The sequence below is a fragment of the Xiphophorus maculatus genome, chromosome 10 (assembly GCF_002775205.1).
Source record: "Xiphophorus maculatus strain JP 163 A chromosome 10, X_maculatus-5.0-male, whole genome shotgun sequence".
Lineage (NCBI taxonomy): Eukaryota > Metazoa > Chordata > Actinopteri > Cyprinodontiformes > Poeciliidae > Xiphophorus > Xiphophorus maculatus.
This window is the reverse complement of record NC_036452.1, coordinates 7,065,405-7,089,376: the sequence shown is the minus strand read 5'-3', so window position 1 is coordinate 7,089,376 and position 23,972 is coordinate 7,065,405. Positions and strand designations below refer to the sequence as shown.

The following is a 23,972-nucleotide window of genomic DNA, read 5'->3' as shown; positions in this document are numbered from 1 at the left end:
AAGTGAACAAAATGTTAGGATAGTGTGTGGAACTTATAGTGAAGTGTTAGGTTAAAATTATTTGTAAAGGCAGTGAAATGTTAGGTAGTATGCAAAAATGAACACATTGTTAGAAGACTAAAAGGTGAGATTTCTATGTAATATGTAAAAGTTAATGAACTACGAAAAGGATGCGAAGTTAATGAAATGGTAAGAAAAGCTTAGAATTCTGAGTATTGAAAGGCACAGAACAATGAACACATTCGTAAAACATCAAATCAATAAAGTAAATCAGGATTAAAGACAGTACACTCAAAATACACTGGCATGATTAAACTAGGATTAAAAGTAAGTAAAAATGTTTTCTGATCAAACTTTAATCATTGTAATGAAATCAAATCACTGCAGCCTCTCTATAGCGAGACCTATCAATGTCAAATCAGTTTCTGCGTGTGTCCAGATGTAGAGCCGGCGCGGTCGCTGGGAAACCCCGACATTGCCTGGAAGGCTTCAGTGTGGGATTTCGGCTGTAACTCGGTCCAACAATCGTGGAATGCGCCCACAGTCTCACACCAAGGCACACCCAGAAAGGATTGGACTTCATTCTGCAAGAAAAAACACAACAAAAGCGAAATCAATGGATTATATAAAGAACATTAAAGTGAAGGAAAATTTTCTTTTGTCACTGGATACTAGTACTGCCCTTAAACTCTGGCAATCTGGAATTTCACGGTTCTTTCACGTCTCCGGGAAAACATCTGATAGGCAGGTGGATTTCCATCACTACTGCTGCCTTTCTCTATGGTTGAGGTGATGCACCGCACCGCCAATGACCTCAGACAGGGGACACAGCAGCAACCACAGGTGATCAGGAGGGCAAGGAAAGTTGTCACAGAAAGGAGCAAAGAGATGATGATTTCTTTATATTTTCCAAACAGATCAGTGAACCACTTATCCAAGGGGTTTGAAACTCCAGAGTGCTCATGCATCGTTTTACTAAGGGCCCTAAGTCCTTCTAGCGCCTTGGTCACTGTTAATTTAGTTTGTGCACAAACTTTAGCCAATTTTGTTTTTAAATTTTGATTCATTCGTTCTGCTTTGCCTTAGGATTCCGGGTGATAAACCGTACCGAACTTGTGTTTCAAACCAAGATGAGCTTCCACTGTTTGCAGGTCCTTGTTTCTGAAATGTGTTCCATTGTCTGATCTGATTTTTTTTTTTTTCTGGAAAACCGTGCCTGGGGATGTAATGGTTGATCAGACATTTTATGACCGTTTTACTGTCTTCTCTCGCTGCTGGCCACGCTTCAGGCCATCCTGTGAAAGCATCAACACAAACCAACAAATATTTTTTGCCTTGCACCGTGTTTATCATGTCAGTGAAATCCAACACAACCTCTTTCCCTGGACATGTGAGTGGAAGAAACTGTCCCTGATGTGGCTTCAAAGTTTTCTTAGGGTTAACCTGTCCACACATTTCACAATTATTTACAAACTGTTTCACCATGTTGATCATTTGGGGTTGCCACCAGTCTTTAAGATTATACATCATCTGTTTAGTTCCCACATGTCCAACCCCATGAGCTTCAAGAAGCAGCTCTTGTTTTTTCCCAGGGGGCAGAATTAACCTGCCGTCTGGGCCCCTCCAGCATCCATTTGTTTCAGTGGCACCTCGTTGCTTCCACATGTTTTTCTCTTCAAGTGGCACCCCCTTTTGGCATCTTACCACCTCCTCCAGTGTGAGTTTGTCATGTAATTCCTCCTCCGAGGAACACACCATCATGAAGTCTTTGTATCCTGCAGCCACTTTTGCTGCTCTGTCGGCTGCCTGGTTGCCTTTAGCAACCAATGTGTCTGATAGGTCATGACCTTTACATTTTATGACTGCTACTCTTGCTGGTAACAGTAATGCTTCTGCCAATTCTTTTATCTCACGCTCATGTTTTATGGGCTGCCCACTTGCAGTCAAAAATCCTCCTCTCATCCATTGGCAAAGTTCCACATGGACTGTTCCCGCCACATAGGCTGAATCTGTGTATATGTTTGCCTGTAACCCTTGTGCGAGCTTTAACGCTTCCGCCACTGCTTTTATTTCTGCCCTCTGTGCAGATGCTGTTCCTTCCAGTCTTTCTGCTTTTCTTGTGAGAAAGCCTGCTTTTGTGCTTTCTACTACTGCAAAACCAGCTCTTAGTTCTTGTGTTTGGTGTCTGTAACAACAACCATCTGTGAAAAACTGTCTCACCTCTGGTCCAATCAAGGGAGTTGCTTCCAGGTCTGGTCTTACCTTTTCTGACTTTGCCACCAACTCTGCACACTCGTGTGGTTCTCCGTCTGCAAAACAGTCTGCCATATTTATGCCTTCATGAGTGAATGAAATGTTTGGAGCTTCCAGAATTTTGGAAAGCCTTTGTTGTCTCAACGCCGTCATGGTGAAACTCTGTGAGTTTACATATGCCACCACGCTGTGTGTAGTTAACACTTGCAGTGCATGTCCCATGACGATATGTGCGGTTTTTTGTATGAGTTTGGCTATCCCAGCTGCATGTTGCGTACATGGGGGATGCCTTTTTTCCATATTGTCCATCATTACAGATAAGTACATCAGTACTTTTCTCTCTCCCCCTTTTTTCTGGAACAAAACTCCGTTAACAGCCATTTTTGTTACAGAAACATCAAGAAAAAACGGCAAGGTGTAATCTGGGAGGGAGAGTTCCGCTGCCAATGCCATGTTTTGCTTTAATGAGATAAAAGCTTGTTCCGCCTCAGTTGTCCAAATGAGGGGATTGTTCAGATTTCGCATGCCTTGTTCTTTAACCAAGGCCCGAAGAGACTGAGTCAGGTCAGTGTAAGAGGGAATGTAGCTCCTGCTGTAGCCAGTTAACCCCAGAAAAGAGAGCATGTCTTTAACTTTGGAGGGTTTAGGATGTTGCAGAATGGACTGCTTGTGGGAAGGAGACATGCTAGTTGTGCCTGCAGAAATTATCCTGCCCAGAAAAGAAACCTGTTTTCTTGCAATCTGCAATTTATTTTTACTAACCTTGAAACCCGCCTGATGTAGGTGCTGCAAAACCAGGGAGGTCGCTTTAACGCAGGTCTCCGCGGTGGGGGCAGCCAGCAAAAGGTCGTCCACATATTGGATGAGGGTCGTTTGTGGAGGGAGAGGACAGTCCTGCAAAACATCCTTCAGAACCTGGTTAAACAGCCCTGGAGACAGGGCGAAACCTTGTGGCAGCCTGGTGTAACGCCACTGTTCTCCCCTGAAAGTGAATGAAAAGTAGTCCCTGCAGCTTTCAGCTAGTGGGACACAGAAAAATGCATTTGCCAGATCAATACAGCTATACCACTGCTGGCTAGGAGTCAAAGCAGCAATGGATACATATGGATTCGGAACTGCCACCGTTTTTGTTTTCAGAACTGCATTTACTGCTCTCAGGTCATGAGCCATTCTGTATTTGGCAGTACCTTTTTTCTGCACTGGCAAAATGGGTGTGTTCCAGTCAGACTTTGAGGGTTCCAGCACTCCAGCCTCAATCAGTCCTGTTATTGTCTCTGCGATGCCCTGTTCAGCTGCGGGTTTGTGTGGATACTGAGGAATCCAGAGGGGTCTCTCAGAGTCCACCTGAAATGAAATAGGAGAACAGGAAGCAAGCCCCACATCTGTAGGCGTTTCCGCCCAGAGAGATGTGGGCATGGATGTGATTAATTGAGCCGCTAAAGGGTGGTCTGATTTTTCACTACCGTGATGTCTGGACACCTGTTCATGATGTAGCTCCACTGTTTCAGACCCTGAAAAGCTGATCTTATATGTGTCAAGAGAAGGGGAGAAAGACAAACCTGGCACTGCTGTCGCAATCCAATCTGTGGCTGCCAGGGAGCGTTTCATCATTGGGCCCAATTCTTTTGCTTGGTGCTCAGGGTGCAAACAGAGAGAGATGTGAGGCACAGCTTCATCAGATATTTGATAACATTCTGACTGTGTTTCTGTGAAAGAGACAGCAGCAGCTACACCAACTGGAGCTACATGAATATCTGAGATTTTTACCTCCCAGGTTGTTTCCTCCAAAGTGGAAAGGAAAGGTTCCTGGTACCATTCAGAGACGTCTCTGTCGTAGAACAGGGTCACGTGGGGGGGGGATCCGGAGGAGAGACGTAGGAGCACAGACACAGGAGCCAAGGTTTCCAGTCCACAAACGTTGACATTAGACGGCTGGAGGGTAAGTTCGTTAAAAGGCCCCAATATATGTCTGCATACTCAGAAACAACTGGCTGCATGAGAAATTGTCCATCCGTGTGAAAGTTTGCACAAGGGAGGGACGTGCCATCGGGAAATGAAACAATTAATCCATTCACAGAGCACATAATTGTTGCTCCCAGTTTTATCAGTAAGTCTCTTCCTAGCAAATTGACGGGAGTTGTGGGAGAGCTCGAGCTGACAAAAGAATGTTGCAGGTGCTGATTGCCCAGTGTGAAGGTCAGAGGCTTAGTGAAAGGCAGACTCTGTTCAGTCCCTGAGAACCCAGTTAAAGATACAGTTTGTGACGTCAAACTGAGGGGAGAAACAAAGTTCAATGTGCTGTGTGTAGCACCTGTGTCCACCAGGAAGTGTGTTTCTCTCCCCTCCCGTGTTGCTGACAGCATGGGGTCTGCAGTTCCCATGCTGGGCTGTGGGTCTCCAGGGGCGTGTCACTAGATGTTCTGTGTGGGCTCGTTATTCCCCTGAAAAGACTGTCCAGGTATAACATTGGGATTGTGGGGGATCATACCTGGTTCCCCGTGATTTGGTATGGCCCAGCAATGTTTTGCCCAGTGTCCAACACATCCACATTGGTAGCATATGTCCTCCTGCTGTGGTCCCCTGATCCGCGCCCCACGACCCCTCCACGGAGCACCGCCCTCGTGACCGGCCAAACGCCTTCCCCGTCCACGAGGAAACGCTCTGTACCTGTTTTGAGGATATAAAACAGAAAAAACAGAAAGAGGAACCAGTCCTCCCCCAATCTGATTAGTGTTTTGCCAGGAAGTTGCATTTTGTGTGTGGGCTGCAGCACCTACAGCCACAACCATCACATGTTCTTTTTTATCTGTCTTCTTATTCAATTTTTGTTTTGCTTCCTGCAATTGGAGCTTCAACAGTTGAATTTCTAAATCCTTAGTGTCAGACTGCTTTTTCTTCAACTCATCTTGTGCCTTTAATAAGTGATGAAGCAGATGCCTCTCCCATCTAACGTACTCGCACCTTGTTAAATCTGGATTATTTCTCATAGATTGTACAACCTGTTCAGGAACACCTTTCAAGATTGCCTCTCTAAACATTTCAGTTAAGTTTGAGTGTGGGCCTTTTGGATTAATTGTAGTTTGTCCGAGCCAGGTTTCTGCAGCTTTATTTATGTATTCTTTAGGATCCATGCTGTAATCCCATTCAAACCTGGTGATGGGAGTGATTGTGGCCAATGGAAACTGCCTTTTTATTTCCCGTGCCAAAGGTGTGATGAATTGATGTGCTGGAGTAGAATTACTTACATTTTGGGTCCCTGCTGCGTGTTCTATGTCTCTCATAACCATGCCAGACATAACTCTGCTCATTATTGCTCTGAAATCTCCCAGTGCTAGAGTCATTCCAGAGGTCAGCAGGTCTAACTCTGCCAACCAAAGACTCCCGCCAGCTGTAATGCTGGGCAGTTTATCGACTATTGCATCCCTGTCACCTAGAGGAAAGGGAACATATTTCTGACCCCCAGTACTGTTTTTCAAAAGAGGATAAGCCCCTGTGTTGCTCCCAACCAGGGCGTGCTGTCCTTCTGCTGTGTGAAGGCCTAAGCCACGCATGCTCTCTAGAGGGCACGAGATGTGATAGACCTCTCTCAGTTCATCAGTTTTATCTGTAAGGTTCTCCTCTGAAACCCACGTTCCATTTGCATGCATTTTAATTTGAACGTTTTTGGCTGAGTTAGATTTTATCTCTCCTCTCTCCATCTGTTCTGCTCTGTCACACAGGTTCTGCAACCTCTGAGCAGATCTGACAAAGGTGTCATTTAACTGAGACCAAGCCATGGGATTTGGTGTGGACGGGGTCTGATCTAATATAGTCCAGTTCGGGGTTTCAGTCCCAGTGTGGACTTCGGGAGCGTTTTGTGGGGTAGCTGTCTCCCCCTCGACTGCTAAAATTCCCTGTGTAATGTTAACTATGTGATAAATGCCCTGGGAAGGCCGAGTTTCGTCTCCACTATATGGTGGAGGAAGTGAATTGTCTGTACTTATGTTTGTGTGTTCAGAGCTAGTGGCAACTTTTTGTTTTTTGTGTTCAAATGCATGTGAAAGTCCCTGCCAGAAAACCAAAAGTTCTTCCCTCTGCCTGAGTTCTCTCTCAGCATTCTGCTTGTTTGTTTTACAGCTTCTTTTAGTGAAAACTCCTGCTTCTCCTTCTTTTTTGCATAGTGTCTATCAAATGTTTTTTAGAATTGTTGATTCCCTGCAACAAATGTTTCCCCAGGGGCTGTCTGCTTAGCAAATCGCCTCCACCCATTTCAACCAGACCTTTTAATTTATTTTGTATTTTTTGTCCGTCCCCGTCCGTTTGGAATTCGTCATGTTCCCCCAGATAAGTTATTACTTCATCTATTTGCTCACTGAGCGCAATTCATGACCCGATGCCCCACTTTGGATCATATTTCTCCCTGTCGACCTCCTGCGCCATATTCAAACCCAGAGATCACCTCTCCTCTTTTCTGCCTTTTTTTACTGCCTCGCACTGCGGCGAGCCTCTGTCTCCCTTTTTTTTTTTTTTGCTCGCACAGCGGCGAGGAAATTACACACAGCAGAAAGATTTTTCTCGCGCGGCGGCGAGAAAATCAAAGACCACAGATGAAATAAAGAAACTTCCCACAGATTATAATTCCCGAATGTTTACCATGGTTTTAAAAGACATTGCCATAAACGAAGGAGAGTACATTTAAACACGCAAAGTCTGCTCAGCGGCAGACGTTTACATACACACAGCTGACACATACACAGAAATGGATCCACGCTTTTCAGCTCCTATGATGTCCTCTTTTTATTTTCACTTATTTTCTTCACTTATTTCTCTGTAGAGGAACAGATCGCGATCATCCTTTATCTTATTCTCTTATCTTTTTTCCTATGGTGGACCCCTCTCAACACTTTTGTGTTTTTTGAGCAAGTCACAGATTGGCTAACGCGTTCTTTTAGGGGGCAGCACTCCCCAAGGATAGAACCGACAAAACCTAGTCTTTCCTTTTCCCGCGTCCAGGAAAAGTCGGAGACGACCAGTTCTCACTACAGAGCCAATCGACCTTTTACTTTGACTATTAACTGTTTTTTAAGTAACTTTAACCTTATCAATCAATCAATCAATCTTTATTTCTTTACTCCTATGAATAACTCGAAAGCCTTTAGACAAACAAATCAAAAGCAGTACGAACAACAGCTGACAATCGAACAATGGTTGACCAGTTCAGACAACTCAACACACAATATAACAGCAATCGATAGCTGGAATTCAGAGGTTTAAGAAGAATGCAACACCATCCACTGCTGATTTCTGGAATTTAGACAGTCCAACAGAAACAATGCTATGGTGTTTATTAAGGAAAATTTTCCTCACCTTTTATGTGGGCCCAACACCAGAACACTGCCTCCGTCAGGCTGCGCCGGAACGGCCTGTTCAATCTCTGCTCGTGTCTCAGCACAAAACCATCCTCTGCTACCAATTGTTGAAAATGGATCAAAAATGTACCGCACACAGAGCAGAAAATCAGCCAGTACAAGTAATCAGACTTTACTTATTTTATTCTTTTTTAGCGCTAAAAAAGGAGACGCTTACCCTTACAGACTAGGTGTGGATGTGACCGAGTCTATACAGCATCTGATCAAAAACGGGAAGATTCGTTTACTATACTACGGATGCACCTGGTGGTCATCTGATGTCTTACGTCATTTTATCAACTAAGTTTCTATTTCCTGGGAGACGGGAGTCTGAGGAGTTTCTATAGATGTTACAATTACAAAGGCCCTTTGTGTGAGAATATGAGAGTGTATTGTGTGAATGTATTTGAGCTTGATAAGCGCCTCAACAGTGTCAACTTGTTTTTGTTGTTCAATAGATTGACTACAAGAAAAGATTATTGACAGGTTTGGCCTTTTTCTAGTTTAAAGTCATTGTTTTGGAGGACATAAGAGTCCCAATTTATCATTGGTTCTCCAACAAGGTGAAGTCCTCCATTGATTGGTCAATCAGTTCCTTGCAATGGCTCCTTCATTGGAAACCCTGGCAGATTTAATGTAGTTAAATATTTTTGTTAGTAAGTTGTTCAGTTTTTTTCTGTGGAATTGTAAGATTTAAATTATGTGTATTTAGTGTTGTTTATTAACTCTCTTTAGGCATGTCTCTTTCCATAACCAACTTGATTCCATGTCCAAAGGGGAAAACCACCAAGATACACAATGATCTGAGCCAGAACCATACAGCTAAAAGTCTAGGAGTGACATTCCTGCCAAAACAACAGCTGTTTGAGAAGTGGTTTTCCACTCAGTCAAGTTGAGACGTGGTTGTGGAAGCAGAGTTGGTTCCAGGAGTGCAACCACAGCCCAATGTTGGACCGGATGAGGTATTCTTTTCTTGTTTGGTCATTGCAGTTCTGATGTCAAAAACTGACTCATCAACAGCTAGTTCATCCCCTGCCACGAGACTTAAATTAAAATTGCCTTTATTTTGGCAATTTTGCACCTATTGACATTAGAACGTGACGTCACGATCTCCAGAACTCCGCCCACTCCGCCATGACGGACGTCAAAACAACCAGTGCGCTCGTTTAAAGCTAGGCTAAAACAGACATCTGTAACCTAATATCGCTTCTATTTAGTTGATTTCACTTTAAAATAGTCACAGAGTGATGCGTGGTCGGTTCTATAGGCAGACAAGGTTGCAAACCAAACTTGTCATTTTATTTTATAACTTTTTAATGAGGAAAGATAATAATGACCGGCAGCTGTCAATAATATTGACCGTCACCGCTCGTTGTAGTCGCGGATTTGCAGCTAACACTTTTTACAAGGTAAGATGATTAACGGTCATATACTTTATAAGTAAGTATGATTAGAAGGATATAAAATATGGCATTATGGAGTAGGTACGTCAAATGGTAACCATGGAAACAATGCCGCACCGTCATGTAGCCTAGCATGTATGGGAAAAAACTGGTTGGTATCCCGTCTTTTGTACGTTTTTAGGGCTGATCTGGTGTGAGGGGAAACCGCTGTTTATGACATAGTGATATAAATCAAGTGCTGTGAATTCGGGAAAAGTCGGTAATTTGATGAACACATTAGGAGGAAAGAGGTTTCGGTCGGTTTCTAAGCTAGCTACCGCCGTCTATGAGCACCAACCAGGTGTGTTACATTCACAGACTAATTAGCTTGACTCGAACAAGTTAAAGCCACACATAAACTGGCAAAAACAACTTTTGAAAACAGTTTCAGTCGCTCTGTTCAGTCCCTCACTTCCTATGTCCACCATGGCGCCTCTAATGATTAAGTGACGTAGTTGCAAAGGGTCAATAAAGAAGATCTTAATGTGGTTAAGAATACAGATTTACTAGCTTCCATAGATTTTCCTGTCACTGACTGATCCTAAATGAATCTGTTTTCATATGAATATTAATCCATATGATATATTAACTGATATTTGCATGTGTGATAAAAATCACTCAGTTTTTGATAGATTATGAGTCTGATTTTTGGATAGATTGAGAGACTAACAGCGCTGCAGCACTTCGTCCTCAGTGAATCTCTGAATCTCAGCCATTGCGTCGAGTGCCATTCCTTTCCTGAAACGGACTCAAGTGGACTTCAGTGACATTGACTCCCAAGGGACAGAATGTACTAGGATACACACTTTTACCCAGGACACATCATGATCTAATTTTCATCACTTGCCTTTGTGAGAGTCAATCATCCCTTTTCATTGTCAGCTGGTCAGACTGAGCCTGACTAAGAGGGATGATCTCTTCTAAATCTAAAAATGTTTATGGAAAGTGAGCAGAGTGCTTAAAAAACAGACTGAACCAACCTCACACACACATTTTAATGGTTTACCGTGTTCTACAATAAAATACAACTGTTCTGTTTAGGGCTGAAACTAATTAATAGTACTAATTGTGGTGATCGATTGAAATAAGCGTTGAAAAAAAGACAATTTGGTGAAAAAACATTCAGCAACATTTAGAGCAGTAATTAAGCCAAAACTGTACAAAAAGATAGAAACGCTTTTCTGTCTATGTTTTACCTAAAACCTAAGTGTGTTTTTTATTAAGGAGTGGCTTTCGTCTACAGCATGTGTCAAACTCAAGGCCCGTGGGCCAAATCCAGCCCGCCATAGCTTTTTTTTATGGCCCTTTAAATTCTAAACACTAAATGTGCTTAAATATTATGTTTTCAATCATATTAATACCGTTTTTATCTGTTTACTGCCAAATTCTATTAATCAGTCTCTCCAGTTTCTTGAGAATTATTTTGGAAATTCACACAAAATCAACAAACCCAGCACTTTTTTGTGCTAATAATTGGGAGTTTATTGAAGATTTTTCTCAAAAATTGTCAAAAACTTTCTTTCTTGTACTAAACAGATGCCTCAGCCATAATTGATGTCACATTATAGTTCATGATCTACACAGCGAGTAATAAAAAGTCACATTTACCGTCATAAATAAGCGCAAATGTTTCCAAATCAAATACTTTAATTTTTATCATAAAAGTTCACAAACAAAATCACAAAATCCTGGAGGAACTGAAAAGATGTTTCATAATATTATTTAATTTTAAGAATTCATTGATATTTTAACAGTTTGTGAACAGGTTTTATCAATACATTTTGGCACAACCGGCCCTTTAAGAGGATTTGTAATCTTGATTTGGCCCAAAACGAAAATGACTTTGACACCCCTGGTCTACAGGCTTGATTGTTGGATTGCTACAGAAATGCTTATCCCTCTGGAAGGTTCTCCTTTCTCAACAGAGTGACCATTGGGTTCTTCGTTTCCACCCTGACTAAAGCATTTTCCCTCCGATCGCTCAGTTTAGACAACCGACCAGAAAAAGTCCTGGTGGTTCCAAACTTCGTCCATCAAGTCTAATCGACTGAATTTGCAACATTAGACCCAATTTAGACGTAGAAACATCTCAAGGATGAGCAAAGGCTGTTGTGTAAATGTGAATTCTTGGTTCCTATTTTTGATAAAACTCAAACTTTTTTTCCCCACATTGTCATAATTGGGTTTTTTGTAGAGTGTTGAGGAAAGAAATTAACTTAATACAAATTGGAATAAGGCTGTAACATAGAAATATTAAGCGTTTCAACTAGATAATGTCCCAACGTTTTTTAGAAATTACTTTGTAACTTCTTATATTTTCTGATTTGGATTTCTTTAGTTTGTGTTGTTTTAATTTTTTTTTATGTAATTAATGGTGCTATACTAAGAGGTTTCTTGATTATCCAGATCTTGTGGCGAATGAAACTAAATTTATCCTAATTTAACAACCGTGACGTGGAGAGGGGTTTCTTTCATGGACAGGCCATTGTTGGCTGGGGTAGATTTATTCTTCATAACTTGGAAACTGCTTTTTATCAATTTTCTGAGATTGTATTTGTTTGATGTAAAAATTTATTTGGTAATCTGAAACAAAGTGAGATAAAAAAAAAAAACAGTGAATGCAGAAGACGAATACGAGGGAAAAAATACGTTTTACTGCTGAGATTTGAACTGGATACCTTCTTGCTGAAAAATTACAAAGTAAACTACATTAACACCTTGAATATAATTGTATTTATTTATATTGAAGTAGAAAAATACCCGCCAAACCTAATTGCATCAAATTAAAAAAAACATAATTTGTCTACCTGAAAGCTTGATTGATGGTTTAATTTGTGGTAAAACATCAGTTCAGATGCTCTGTCCTTTTAATTTCCCAACATTTGTCGCATTGAGAAGAAAGGATTAATATTTCTACATTTTTAGATGGCCTTTAGACAGTAGGTATAATTAAATCAGTCGCATACAGAAGACAATAAATGGCACACTCTTTATGAAACAAAAAACAACTACTACAAATGGCGGGGGATTGTGTAGTCAAGCTGAAACACTCTTCAACGCTGGGGGTTGCTCTGCTCCAGGCTGTGAAGTGCAACCATTATGTGGCTGCAGCTCCACACTCCATCTTTTTGAAATGAACCACTGGCATCCTGAAAGTGTCATCTCAATCAAAACATTAAAGTTGAAAGGCAAAAAAAAAAATGAGTTTATAAAAAAGAAGACGTGCACATTGCCATGGTGACCGGGTTGGAGCCATAACACGCTTCTCCTCGTCATGGACAATTTCTTGATGATTTGAGCGCAGCAGAATAAAAATGTTCTTTAATGAAAGCACTCAAGATGATGATGGAGCCGAGGGCTGTTATTAAGTCTGATGGAGGGAGCATGATGACTGGCCTGCACACATTTTATTCTAACCTTAGCAGCAGGAGGCTGATTCTTCTTCACTGGAGGTGCCCAGTGCATGCATCTGTTGGGTTTGCTTTCGTCTCCGCACCCAGAAGCGAAAAGACGAGTACAAACACATGAGCTCCTTTATTTTTAGGGCAGCTACCTTATGGTGAGGTCAAGCAGGGCGTCAAAGGATTTCAATGCGAAGGACATAGCTCAAACTCCAAGTATGTTCCACCGTTCATGCATCACGATCTGGCTGACAGCTGAATTAAACACGCATGCATAGCGAGCTGGCCGCAGCGGACGCAGGCATGTCCCGGTGTCACTGGACTCCCCGACTCTTCTGCAGGCATCTGCTTTTGAGCGCAGCCCAACGATGTTAATGAGCAGCTATGACAGGGCTGGGATTGGACCTACACGACATAAATACGACCTGGAGGTGGGGAGGGATTTGACGTGTCACAGTGAGACGGCATTGTCCTGTGACTTCTCAAGTTGTTTATTGTCAGCCATTAAGCTGGAGCAGGTTTTTACTATAACTGTTTATAGGCTAACATTAGCATTGTTTTTAAGCTTTAAATTCCACTTAATCGTTCATCAAATCTACTATAAGGCAATTTGTTTAGGTTTGTTTGAATAAATACTTCAGGCAAAGGAGTTAGGGGCAGGAAAATGCGACTCAAATCTACTTTGTTTTGCCTAAATGCAACCAATATCCGGCTTTTTTACCGCAGTCAGAATGGCCCAATTCAGGTCTTTTCACACCGAAAAAATACAGTCTCTCCCACTTCTATATGTGGTACTTATAACGTAGTATTATAGAAAAAATAAAATAAAATTCCAAGAATAAAGTCATAAAACACTGTTACAATAAGCATAAATATACAGTACATATCACAAGAATAAACTCGTACGAGAATAAAATACTATTACTTGAATAAAGTTCTCTTCCGTATCATTGTCATTTGCAAGCCGGCCATATTGTTTTCTGTTCTCTCATTGTGCGCAATAAAGGTGCTCACTTTTCCACTGGCACTCTGCATGACAGAATGAAGTTACGTCTCCATGACTAATGTCCACAAAACTCTGTAAATATTTTGCTAATGTAGACAAAAACACAAGTTTGGTGTTACCATTAGACAAGAAATGTAAATAAAAGCATACATGAATAAGTTTGTTCATGCAATGTAATTCAAAAACAAGCCACGGTATGACACTCCAAATACTTCCTGTCTGTGTCGTCGTCTTCCTGGTTTACGTCAGTGGCAACATCCGTTGATCACGTGGCTCTATGATGTGAAAAAAGTGTTTCCATCGAAACCAATTTTAACACGGCCAAAAAAAGAAAAGAAAAACACCTCATCCTTGTGCCAAATCTGTTAATTGGAAAATTGAAATAGCCGTTTTCCTTTAGTGAATTTATTTTCAAAATGTCAAATTGTGCAATAGAAACGCAGCTTGAGAAAATGTTCAGGTGTAATTTTTATTTTCAAACTTGAATCAGTGGCACCAGTTTTGCCCTTTTTGTTTTCCCGAGCGTCTTGTATATAAATCTCCGTATTTTCTTTTTTTTTTTTGTGTGTTTGTTTTTGGGTTTAAGGGATAAAACCATCAGTCTCTTAATCCTGTTTTGAAAATGTAGAGGAAAAAAGCCCGTTTTTCTAAGTTTTTCTTCTTAGTCGCAACATTTCACAGCAATTCTGTGTGAGTTGCTGCTTCTTCATGCCTCCCGCTCTGTGTTTTATGTTTTTTTCTCACCGGCTGATTTCATTTCGTCCTCCTCTGTTGTCCTCTGTCATCCCAGCTCGCGCGCTGTGATTCGGTATCTCTCTCGCGCAGGCGGCGGTGGCGCAGCGCGCGCCCATTACCCGCGCAGTTTATCTTTTTCTTGACTGGCTCGCGGCAGCGGACGTGCTCTCACGAGGAGCTGAGCTCGCGCTGTAATCTGTGGCAGCTGGAAATGGACAGCGACAGCAGAGGAGCTCCGCAGCAGACTCACTCAGGTAGGAAAACAGTTTTTGTTTTTACGTTTGGAGGCGGGTTCTGTTTAAACTCCATTTAGACTCGTTTTTAAAAAGCTTTTCTTAATGTGTGACTCTCTATTTTACCAAAAAGCAGCTAATTTCTGCAAAACTACCTCAAACCGTCAGATGGACAAACACATATAGTTATATATACTCCATATAGCATTCAAAGTTTGTATTGTGCTTCATGTTGAGCTAGTACAAAATATAAATTAAAGTTGAGAATATTTACAGGAAGTAATTTAAAGCATCAAAAACGCAGAAAGGTCTGGAAATTTATTCCCTTGCTTAAGCTTTTCTGTCTTTTTTTTCTGAAAAGATGGTGGAGAATCAGATCAGTTTTAGAATAAGATGATGAATATTTTCATATTTTTATACTGTCATTCTTGGTAGCTTTATTGGGCGAGGGCAAGTCTTAGCAGCGGTCTGGAGGTCAAAGGGTTGCTGTTAAAGAAGCCAAATTATTTAATTCTTGTTAAATTTAAGGTGTTTTTTTGGCTGTCTGCTGTGTTCCTTTGCAGTGGTGCATTGCATGTAGAAATTCATATATTGTGGATGTGATATTGAAATTTGTTCCTTTTTTTTTTATACAAAATGACATTTTAAAATTTCAAAGATTAGTTAAATATTCTTAGAAAAGATGTAGCACAATTGATTTAACTAAATATTTTTTGCTTCTGTTTTAGCAAAGCTGAATTTCCAATCCCTCAGTATGAGTAAAGGAAAACATATTCTCAATTTTTTTCTAAAGGATCTCCTCAGGGATTCAAATACATTCATTCACTGGTAACAATTTTCTCTCTAAATAGATTTACATGAAAACATCTTTGCTTTGTTCTAAATTGAAGCTTTTTAAATGACATTTGAACAGCTTAATCCTAACTCAATAGGGATTATTTTTGTCATTTGTAAATGTTTCTCTGTCATGAATCATATTATATAATATAAGGTTGTTATTTTAATGTTAAGGATAATAATATTAGCCTTAAACAAAAGAAAAAAGTCTCATTCATCCTTCTGCTTGTCCATTGCTGTGAAATGGTCGGAAGTAAATCGCGGACAACAAATCACATGATATTTAGCAGAAATCAACCAACTGAATACGTATTTTTTTTCAGTGTTTTCTTCCACATTTTTTATAAAAATCTGAAGCTTGTGCTGAAAAAGCAGAGCAGGTTTGCTCATTCCAACGTGTTCTTCCTGTTTCTGCAATATGGAGGTCTGATCTGCATCGTGTGTAGATTCACAAATTACATGCTAAATACCACAAAATCAAAATGTTTCTTCTTTTTTTTGGCGCACATCTAGTAAGGCCAGAGGTGCATTTAAATTCTGTTTTTCTAACAAGATTCTGCAAATTTGCTAAATTAATAAAAGACAGAAAAGAGAGCATTTTGAGGTATTTCTAAATCTGAAATATCACATTTGAGATTTGTGTTTACGTCCTCGTAAAGATCCCTGTGTGTCTCTTTCATTACTGCAAGTGTTGCTGTGGCGTGCTGAGCTGCAGCTCAATCCAAGTAGAGTAGACACACTTAAACACCCTGCGTTGGCCACATCATTACGTTCTACATCCTCTTTAAATGACCTTGCTCTCCTCAGTCCCTCTTTGCGGCAGCTTCAAACCTAAATGGCCACAAATGACTGTCTCCCACCTGCCAAGCGCAGCCAACGCGATGTTCTTTTCCAACGAGGCTGAAGCAATCATTTTGCTGCAAACAAAAGGTCCTTGATTCATCAAGTCCCGCATCTCCCACTGCCCACTCCCCAGAGGGATGCAGTCATTTTCACCAGCACTCCTTATGTGTGCAGCTGGGAGTTTGTTCTTCTTCTTCTTTTCTTTTTTTTTTTTGCAGCTTGCTTGTTCTTTTGGATGCGAATCAGAGAAATCTGGAAACGTACTGTATATTTCCCCTTCATGTTGCGTACGAACTACTACTAAAATCAACTTTTTTTTTGCTGAATAGTTGACTATCTGGGTTATTTAGTCAATCAAATTTTATTTCTATAGCACAGTGGTTCCCAAAGATTTTCTAGGCCCCCCTATGGATTACAATAAAATCCCCCCAAAAAAAGAAAAAAAAAAAATTAACCGGGCACACACATCGTTCAACCAGACATAAACCTATAAAAATATTTTGTTTTTAAACTCCACTGAAGTTAATTTTACACTTCAGGTTGCAACAAAACAAACTACAAACCATCTTTACAGTGAAACACTTTTGTGTAACTGTTTTTTTTTTTTATTCATCCATACTGCTTCCCACGCCCCCCTGCAATTGCACTGCTCCCCCTCTAGGGGGTGCACCCCACACTTTGGGAACTACTGCTATAGCACATTTCAGCAACAAGGCATTTCAAAGTGCTTTACATCATAAAATTAGAAGAAACACAAAGTCATGCAACATAGAATCAACAATCGAAACATTACATTTAGTCAAGTGCCATCATTAAATTTGTAATTGATTATGTTTCAAAAGCAACTCCAAGCAGGTGGGTTTTTAGTCTAGATATAAAGGAACTCAGTGTTTCAGCTGTTTTGCAGTTTTCTGGAAGTTTGTTCCAGATTTGTGGTGCATAGAAGCTGAATGCTGCTTCTCTGTGTTTGGTTCTGGTTCTGGGGATGGAGAGCAGAACCAGAACCAGAAGACCTGAGAAGTCTGGAAGGTTGCTATGACAACATCAGATCTTTAATGTACTGTGGTGCTAAGCTGTTCAGTGATTTATAAACTAACAACAGTATTTTAAAGTCTATCCTCAGAGCCAGTGTAGGGACTTTAGAACTGGGCTGATGGGCTCTAACTTCCTGGTTTTAGTCAGAAAACCAGCAGCAGCGTTCTGAATCAGCTGCAGCTCTCGGATTTTTTTAGACACTGTTGCAGTAATCAGTACAACTAAAGTTAAATGCATGGATGAGTTTCTAGATCTTGCTAACACATTGGTAATGTTCTTCAGATGAGAGAAGACTGACTTTGTAACTGTCTTTATGTGGCTCTGAAGGTTCAGGTGAGAGTCCATCACTATTTCCAGGTTTCAGGCCTGATTGCTATGGTTTTAGTTTTAATAACTGAAGCTGTGCATTGACTCTAGATCGTTCCTCTTTAGTTTGATGTTTGGAAGCCCCCAACGCTGTCCATGTTGGTCAGAATTGTTAGTTTTACTATTTTCCCCATTGTTTGTCAATAAAAATAAAAATAAATATCAATAAATGTAAAAATAGGATTAATGGGGCACTTCAAAGAAGCATATTGAAATGTGTATTTTTCAAGAGCAGCGTTAGTTTGTTATGGAGTCACAGTCATACAGTTATCTAAAAAAGTAACAACAAATAATTCTTATTGCCACTTGTATTGTTATCACAGTAGCATACCAGAAAATGTCCCTGGTTGCAGAGGCTCCAGATTACTGCTTCTGTATGTGGAGCTAAAATGACTCATTTTAATAAAATAATAAACATTGTTTTTTGGAGGAATACCCAACAATCTCTGCTCTTCCAGCTTCTGAGTGGAAACTATTTGCTGCTCTTTATCGACTTACTTGAGGACTGGGGGGGAATTGTCAGTGTTTTTCTTTTTTCATTCTAAATTTGTGCAAATCTGACAGAGGAAAATTACTCCAAAAATTACTGCTACCGACTCATGCAGTGCACTCAGTTTTTAATGAGGTGCTATACATGCACTCAGGCTGAAGTCTGGCCATATTTATGTATATTTACATTAGCACAAAGGTGGGAAATATACACACAGCACAAAAAACACAATTTTTCATTTACTGAGGCAAAAAAAAAACAGTTCATCATCAACAGCAAGAAAACACTGTTGTTATTCTGACAATGTGTCACAAGGTAGAACAAAGGATATAGAATATTTTTTACAATCTGATGGATTAATAAATTCAGCCATTTTTAATAGCATTCAATAACTCTTTACACTCTGCAGTTGCTTATTAAAAACATCCATATCACTTATGTTTTGAGAACCTTAAACTCTTTTTACAGGAAATATTTTTCACAATCTGCTTGATTAGTTTGTCATTTGGTAAAAGTAGCTAAACGTAGCATAGCCCCATACTGGTATCGCTGTGATATTAACACACGATCCTTGGCAATATCAAAACAACAATTTCATAACCATCTGCCTAATGTTTGTTATAACACAAAATCAGTTAACCCATAAATTGATTGCCTGACTTTGCAGCAGCGACTTCTAACTTCCTGCAGTGGCTAGCTGTGCTACAGTCCTAACACTAGCTTCTATGTGAATAAGAACCACAAGTAGAACTTTAGGTATTATCTTCTTAAATAACTGTGTTTATGTATCATTTTTGTTTACATCTTTGCTCGTGTTAAAAGACGTTTGGTGACGTTTAGTTTTTTCAGTGTAATATTAAGTTGCGATATACAAGAACAATTTTAGGAAACTTGTTAAATGACAGGAGATGTGTGAAGGCTATTGAGATCGAGCCTTTTAAAAAAGTATATTTTGTGAGGGTTTTTTTCAGTTTGGCAACTCTTCAGAAATAAAAGGCTGATGATGTTCTTTACTGGTTAAAGGGTGTTACAAGTGCGATACATTCAAATCTTTGAAATTGTCGCAATAAGCAATTAATCAATCAATTTAATCGCATGATAACTTAAAACGAGCTTGATAGTTTCCATTCTGATTATAGATATTTCTAGAAGGGGAATTATGCTAATGAGACACCATAATTTGTCTGATTTATTGTTTTTGCTTGTTTTATTTTGGATATTTAAAATATTTTCCAGTGTTAAGTGTTTCTTTTACAAAATTAAAGTTTATTGGACTTCCATTATTATGCCACTACCAATCTGTTACTTGAAAAATGGTGTCAAAACAAGAACATTATTGTTTATGGCAATATTTACTGGAACAATTTAACATCCAATAAAAATGATCATGACAGACCTTGTTACATGGACTCCGACTGAACTTGTTACAAGCAGATGACTATAAATGAGGAATGTCAAACAAATTTTTGTTTTGGACCAAATTAAAATCATGAATGCTCTTAAAGGGCTGGTTGTGCCAGAATGTATTGATAAAACCTGTTCACAAGCTGTTAAAATATCAATGAATCCTTAAAATTAAGTATTATTGAGCATCTTTTCTGTCCCGCCACATTTTTAATTCTTTTTGTGATGGTTTTTTTAATTTTGCAATAAAAATCAAAGTGTTTGTGGTACTAATTTGGAAATATGTGCAATATTTGCGTTTATTTATGATGACTTTTCATTACTGGCTGTACAGATCATGAACTACAATCTGACATCAATTAAGGCTGAGGCAGCTGTTTAGAACAAGTAAAGTTTTTGACATTTTTTGAGAAAAATCTACAATAAATTCCCAATTATTTGCACAAATGTGCAGAGGTTTGTTGATTTTGTGTGAATTTCCACAATAATTCTCAAGAAACTGGAGGGACTAATTGATAGAATTTGGCAGTAAGGAGATAAAAACTGCATTAATTTGATTAACATAATATTTAAGCACACTTAGTGTTTAGTCTAGAATGTAGAGGGTCACATAAAAAGCTACGGCGGGCCGGATTTGGCCCACGGGCCTCGGGTTTGACACATGATGTAGATAATTCAAAAGACTTTCTAGAGTCAATCTAGAAAGTAAATTGTGATCAGTTGTGTCAAATGCAGCACGGAGATTCAATACTACAACCAAAGAAAGTCTTCATGTAAAATGTTATGAATTGTGCCGTTTAAAATGTTTACGGATGACTGAAAAACATTGAAATTATTTATTTTATAAGTTTATTATAAAAATAATCAACATGTCATCCATAGTAGTCATGATTGTCAGTGTTTTTAAAAGACTTTAACTTATCGAACAATGATGTACTTCCAATTCAAACCTTTTTCATCCTTTTCACCAGATATTTTCAGGAAAATCTGCTCAGGATTTTTTTTTTGCAGTCACAGTTTACATATGTATTTCACAGCAGGCCAATTTTCTGCTGGAGGAGGGCTCTCACAGCTGGATATGTTGGGAAGAGATGGGGGAGCGAGTCTCTGTCTACGGCACACAAAGGGCAGGACAGAAAATACCATGTGGATTTACCGTCTTTTCATTTAAATCTCCGTACCCATAGTTGCACATGCGGTTCCTTGTACGGATATGATTGAAAGTTTTTTTTTTTATCATTAAGGAGTCAGTCTGAAACAAGATGTCAATAGTAAAGAGCATCTCATACTATTGCAGTGCAGAAACATATTTTAGTGAAGGGTTGGTTCTGACATCTTTGTTTACACAATCCATAAGTCATCAACATCTGAACTGAACTTTAATTTTGTATATCTTTTGATTCATAAGACTCTGCTCCCCCTGAATTGTGCGTCATGTCTTGCAAAAGCAAGGTTGCATTCTCAGATTACCTCAATCACAAACGCCACTGATGAATCGGACCGACCCGCTTATCTTTTTGACACCCTTCCCCTCCCCCATCTGTCGTACTTTCTCTCCTATCTCGGAGCTTTTTCTTTTGTACTTTAACATTTGGCTGCCGCCGTCTGCCTCAGTAAAAACCATCAGCTGTGAAATTGAGAATAATCATGTGGAACGAGATTGAGCGGGGAGCAGCTTGAGCTCCAGCCCTCTCCTGTCAATGGAGTCATGGCTTCTGCTGCTGAAGTCTACCAAAGACTGAACAATCACCCAATAAGCATACTGTTCCTGTTGACTTCTTGCTAATCAGTTGCCTATTTTTTAAAATCTACAACCCTTATGTCTTTAGTGACAAGGTGGTAAAAACTATAATTGAATATAAATAACAAAATCTGTGTGTTTCCTGTGTTTTTAATGGAGATTGATGACATGTCCCATTGGCGCGCGACACTGAACGCTACAGCTGCCATGTGCGTGGCATTCCTAATGTGTTTTATGACTAACGTCCATGACAGCCAGCTGGCACACAACTTGTTCTGTCTTTATTTGAGGACCCTCTGGACAATTGGCAAAGTAAAACACAAATAAACCAAGAATTAAAAGTACATAAATCAAGGAGTCCCCACATAAGAGCCTGTTCACCTAGAAAAATACACACAGCGTTCACTGTAAATATAAGTCCTAAAATTGTCAGAACCAAATAGGTTTTCATAAAACAGTCTGTTAGATACACAAAAATGATAAATAAATCAATTAATTGCATGATAAATTAAAACAAACTCAATCATTTCCTTTAACATGAATGATTATTTTTTTCTCTGGATGATAAAAGTCTTCAGTTTGGTTTCCACTACTCCCTTTTTTTGAAGGACAATTTTGTCTACTAAGACTTCAAAATTAATTTTATTTCTTGCTTTGTTTATTTATTTTGTGTATTTTAGATGTCGTCCAGTTCCAGTGTAAAATATTCCTTAGAATTTAAAGTTTACTGATTTTTGAGAATGTGTTCTTGCATTATTATTTTGTCATTGCTTTTATATTACTTAAATTGTTTCAAAACAACAATATTATCGTTTATCACAATAACTTCTGGAACAATTTATCGTCCAGCAAAATTTATCATGACAGACCTAGGAATTATAACCTTCATCAAAGAAGTTAGCTTGAAAAACACAATTTGAATGGAGATTATTTAATGGTATTAAGCAAAGTATTAAGAGTATAGGTGTATAAATCTAAATACTTAAAAATGTATTACTATTATTTAAACTATTACTATTTTAAATGTATTTTTTCAGTTTTATTTATTTAATAATATATAATTAATAGCAGGACTTTTGCATATCCTCATATAGACAAGGATTACTGTACCTAAAAACAATATTTGAAAAATATTTTATTATTTACTGTTGAGGCTAAACAGGACAATGTAATGAGATGATTTAGTAAATCATGCATTAACATAATGACCATTTTAATAATAATAATAATAATAATAATAATAATAAAAACTTCAATATTATGCTAAGGTGAGTTTGGTGTATATATAAAAAATTAATTTATTTTTAAGTAAAAAATATTTTTATTTTATTTGTGTACAGATCAGAAGAAGAAGATTTCATTTGGGAGATACGTTTTTTTTTGGTGTGTTTAAAATACTAAAATTGGTGCTGATTCATTTTTAGCTGGATATTCAGTTTGGAAAAAAATATATTTCGGGCAGCTGCATTTGACAGAGCTGTTTCTCCAAAAAATATTCTAGAAAGTGTGCCAGGAAACAATAATAACTCAAAAGTTAGAGTTTTAATATTCGAGTTTATTCATGATAGTACATAGACAGAGATATGATTGAAAATATTACCTTTATTTAGGCGAGAAACTCCTCTCTTCATGTTCTGTAGCTAGCAAAGGAAAACAAGCACTTTATATTATCAGTAGTAATTTGAAACAGGACAAACCACCGTTATCATCAGAAGCAAATTGCAGGTGGACACCATCAGTAGAAACAATTGATTCGGTCCCGATTGCTGTTCACGGTTTCCCCCGGTGAGTTTGCCTCAAACACAGATCTGAAATGGATTTATGGTTAAGTCCCCCATTGAAAACATAATAGCTCTCAGGCTCTGTCATTATAAGTCAAATGAGCATCTCCTTCACGCAGTAAACCTGCCTCTGCTCCAATAACCGGGATCTTTATTTGTTTGTCCTGAGCAGAGCCGCCTCCATGGCTCTCTACAAACAGATATCTACAGGGTGATAAAGCTGCTCCTCGAGGTCGTAGAGAAGTGCCAAAACCTCCACAAACGATCAGTAAAACACAAGCCGAGAATGGTCAATACTAAAAACAGATTACATAGACTTGACTGCATGAATTATAAAACGTTATTTTATAAGAAGCTGGATTTCTGTCGAGGAATTTGAATCTCCCTTGAGATAAAACAGCATAAATGTTAGCAAGGACGATTTAGTGAAGGTGTGAAGTTTCTTTAAGAAATGCTGTGTGAAAACAGCATTTTTTCCCATCATGTCCTCAAATATCAACACTAGGCCTGTCACAACAACCAATAAATCAATTAATCGGATGATAAAACAAACGTAATAATTTCCTTTGACATGATTTATCGTTTATTTCTTTTTTCTCTCTTTCTGCCAAAAACTGGATGATAAAAATCTTCATTTTGGTACTTTGGTCTCAACCAGCCCTGTTTTTGTCAGATAAGTTTGTTTAGAAAGACTTCAAAATTCATTTTATTTGTTGTTTTGGTTACTTAATTTGGATATTTAAAATGTCTACCAGTTCCAGTGTTAAATGTTCATTAGAATTAAAAGTTTACTAATCTTTGAGAATATGTTCTTGCATTATTATTATGCTATTACCATTATATTACTTAAAAATAGTCTCAAAACAATTATATTGTTTATTGCAATAACCTCTGGGTGAATTTATCATCCAACAGAACTTGTTATTGTGACAGGCCTAATCAGCACTCTGTATGCTAGAGTATTCAATAATCAGTTGATTTCTCCATCTTTCCTTTGGCAGCGTCATTTTGCTAACAC

General features: G+C 38.8%; 2 protein-coding genes across 2 annotated transcripts in view; one reads left to right on the top strand and one right to left on the bottom strand.

The window, feature by feature from the left end:
- Nucleotides 1–413: 413 nt before the first annotated feature.
- On the bottom strand, nt 414–9,798 carry LOC111609912. Its single transcript, XM_023341204.1, has 8 exons — nt 9,753–9,798; nt 4,742–4,920; nt 4,021–4,185; nt 3,717–3,888; nt 2,263–3,635; nt 2,026–2,185; nt 1,705–1,814; nt 414–584 (listed from the first exon to the last, which is right to left on the bottom strand). The coding sequence occupies exons 1-8, from the start codon at nt 9,796–9,798 to the stop codon at nt 414–416; spliced, it is 2,376 nt and encodes a 791-aa protein (XP_023196972.1).
- A 4,506-nt stretch (nt 9,799–14,304) lies between these two features.
- Nucleotides 14,305–23,972, top strand: part of LOC102230848 (zinc finger protein 385B-like) — a 79,358-nt gene continuing 69,690 nt past the window's right edge. The window contains exon 1 of the mRNA XM_023340318.1: nt 14,305–14,478. Within this exon, the coding sequence (XP_023196086.1) occupies nt 14,436–14,478 (43 nt within the window). The 5' untranslated portion in view covers nt 14,305–14,435. The remainder of the gene's footprint in view (nt 14,479–23,972) is intronic.

Excerpts from the sequence above, each read along its gene's own strand:
- LOC111609912 (XM_023341204.1), bottom strand. The coding sequence starts at position 9,798 with ATGGCTGAGATTCAGAGATTCACTGAGGACGAAGTGCTGCAGCGCT. Across the intron at positions 3,636-3,716 it reads ACAGGTGTCCAGACATCACG|ATGTGGGGCTTGCTTCCTGT; the intron begins GTAGTGAAAAAT and ends AAACGCCTACAG. Across the intron at positions 585-1,704 it reads AACTCACACTGGAGGAGGTG|AATGAAGTCCAATCCTTTCT; the intron begins GTAAGATGCCAA and ends TTTTTCTTGCAG.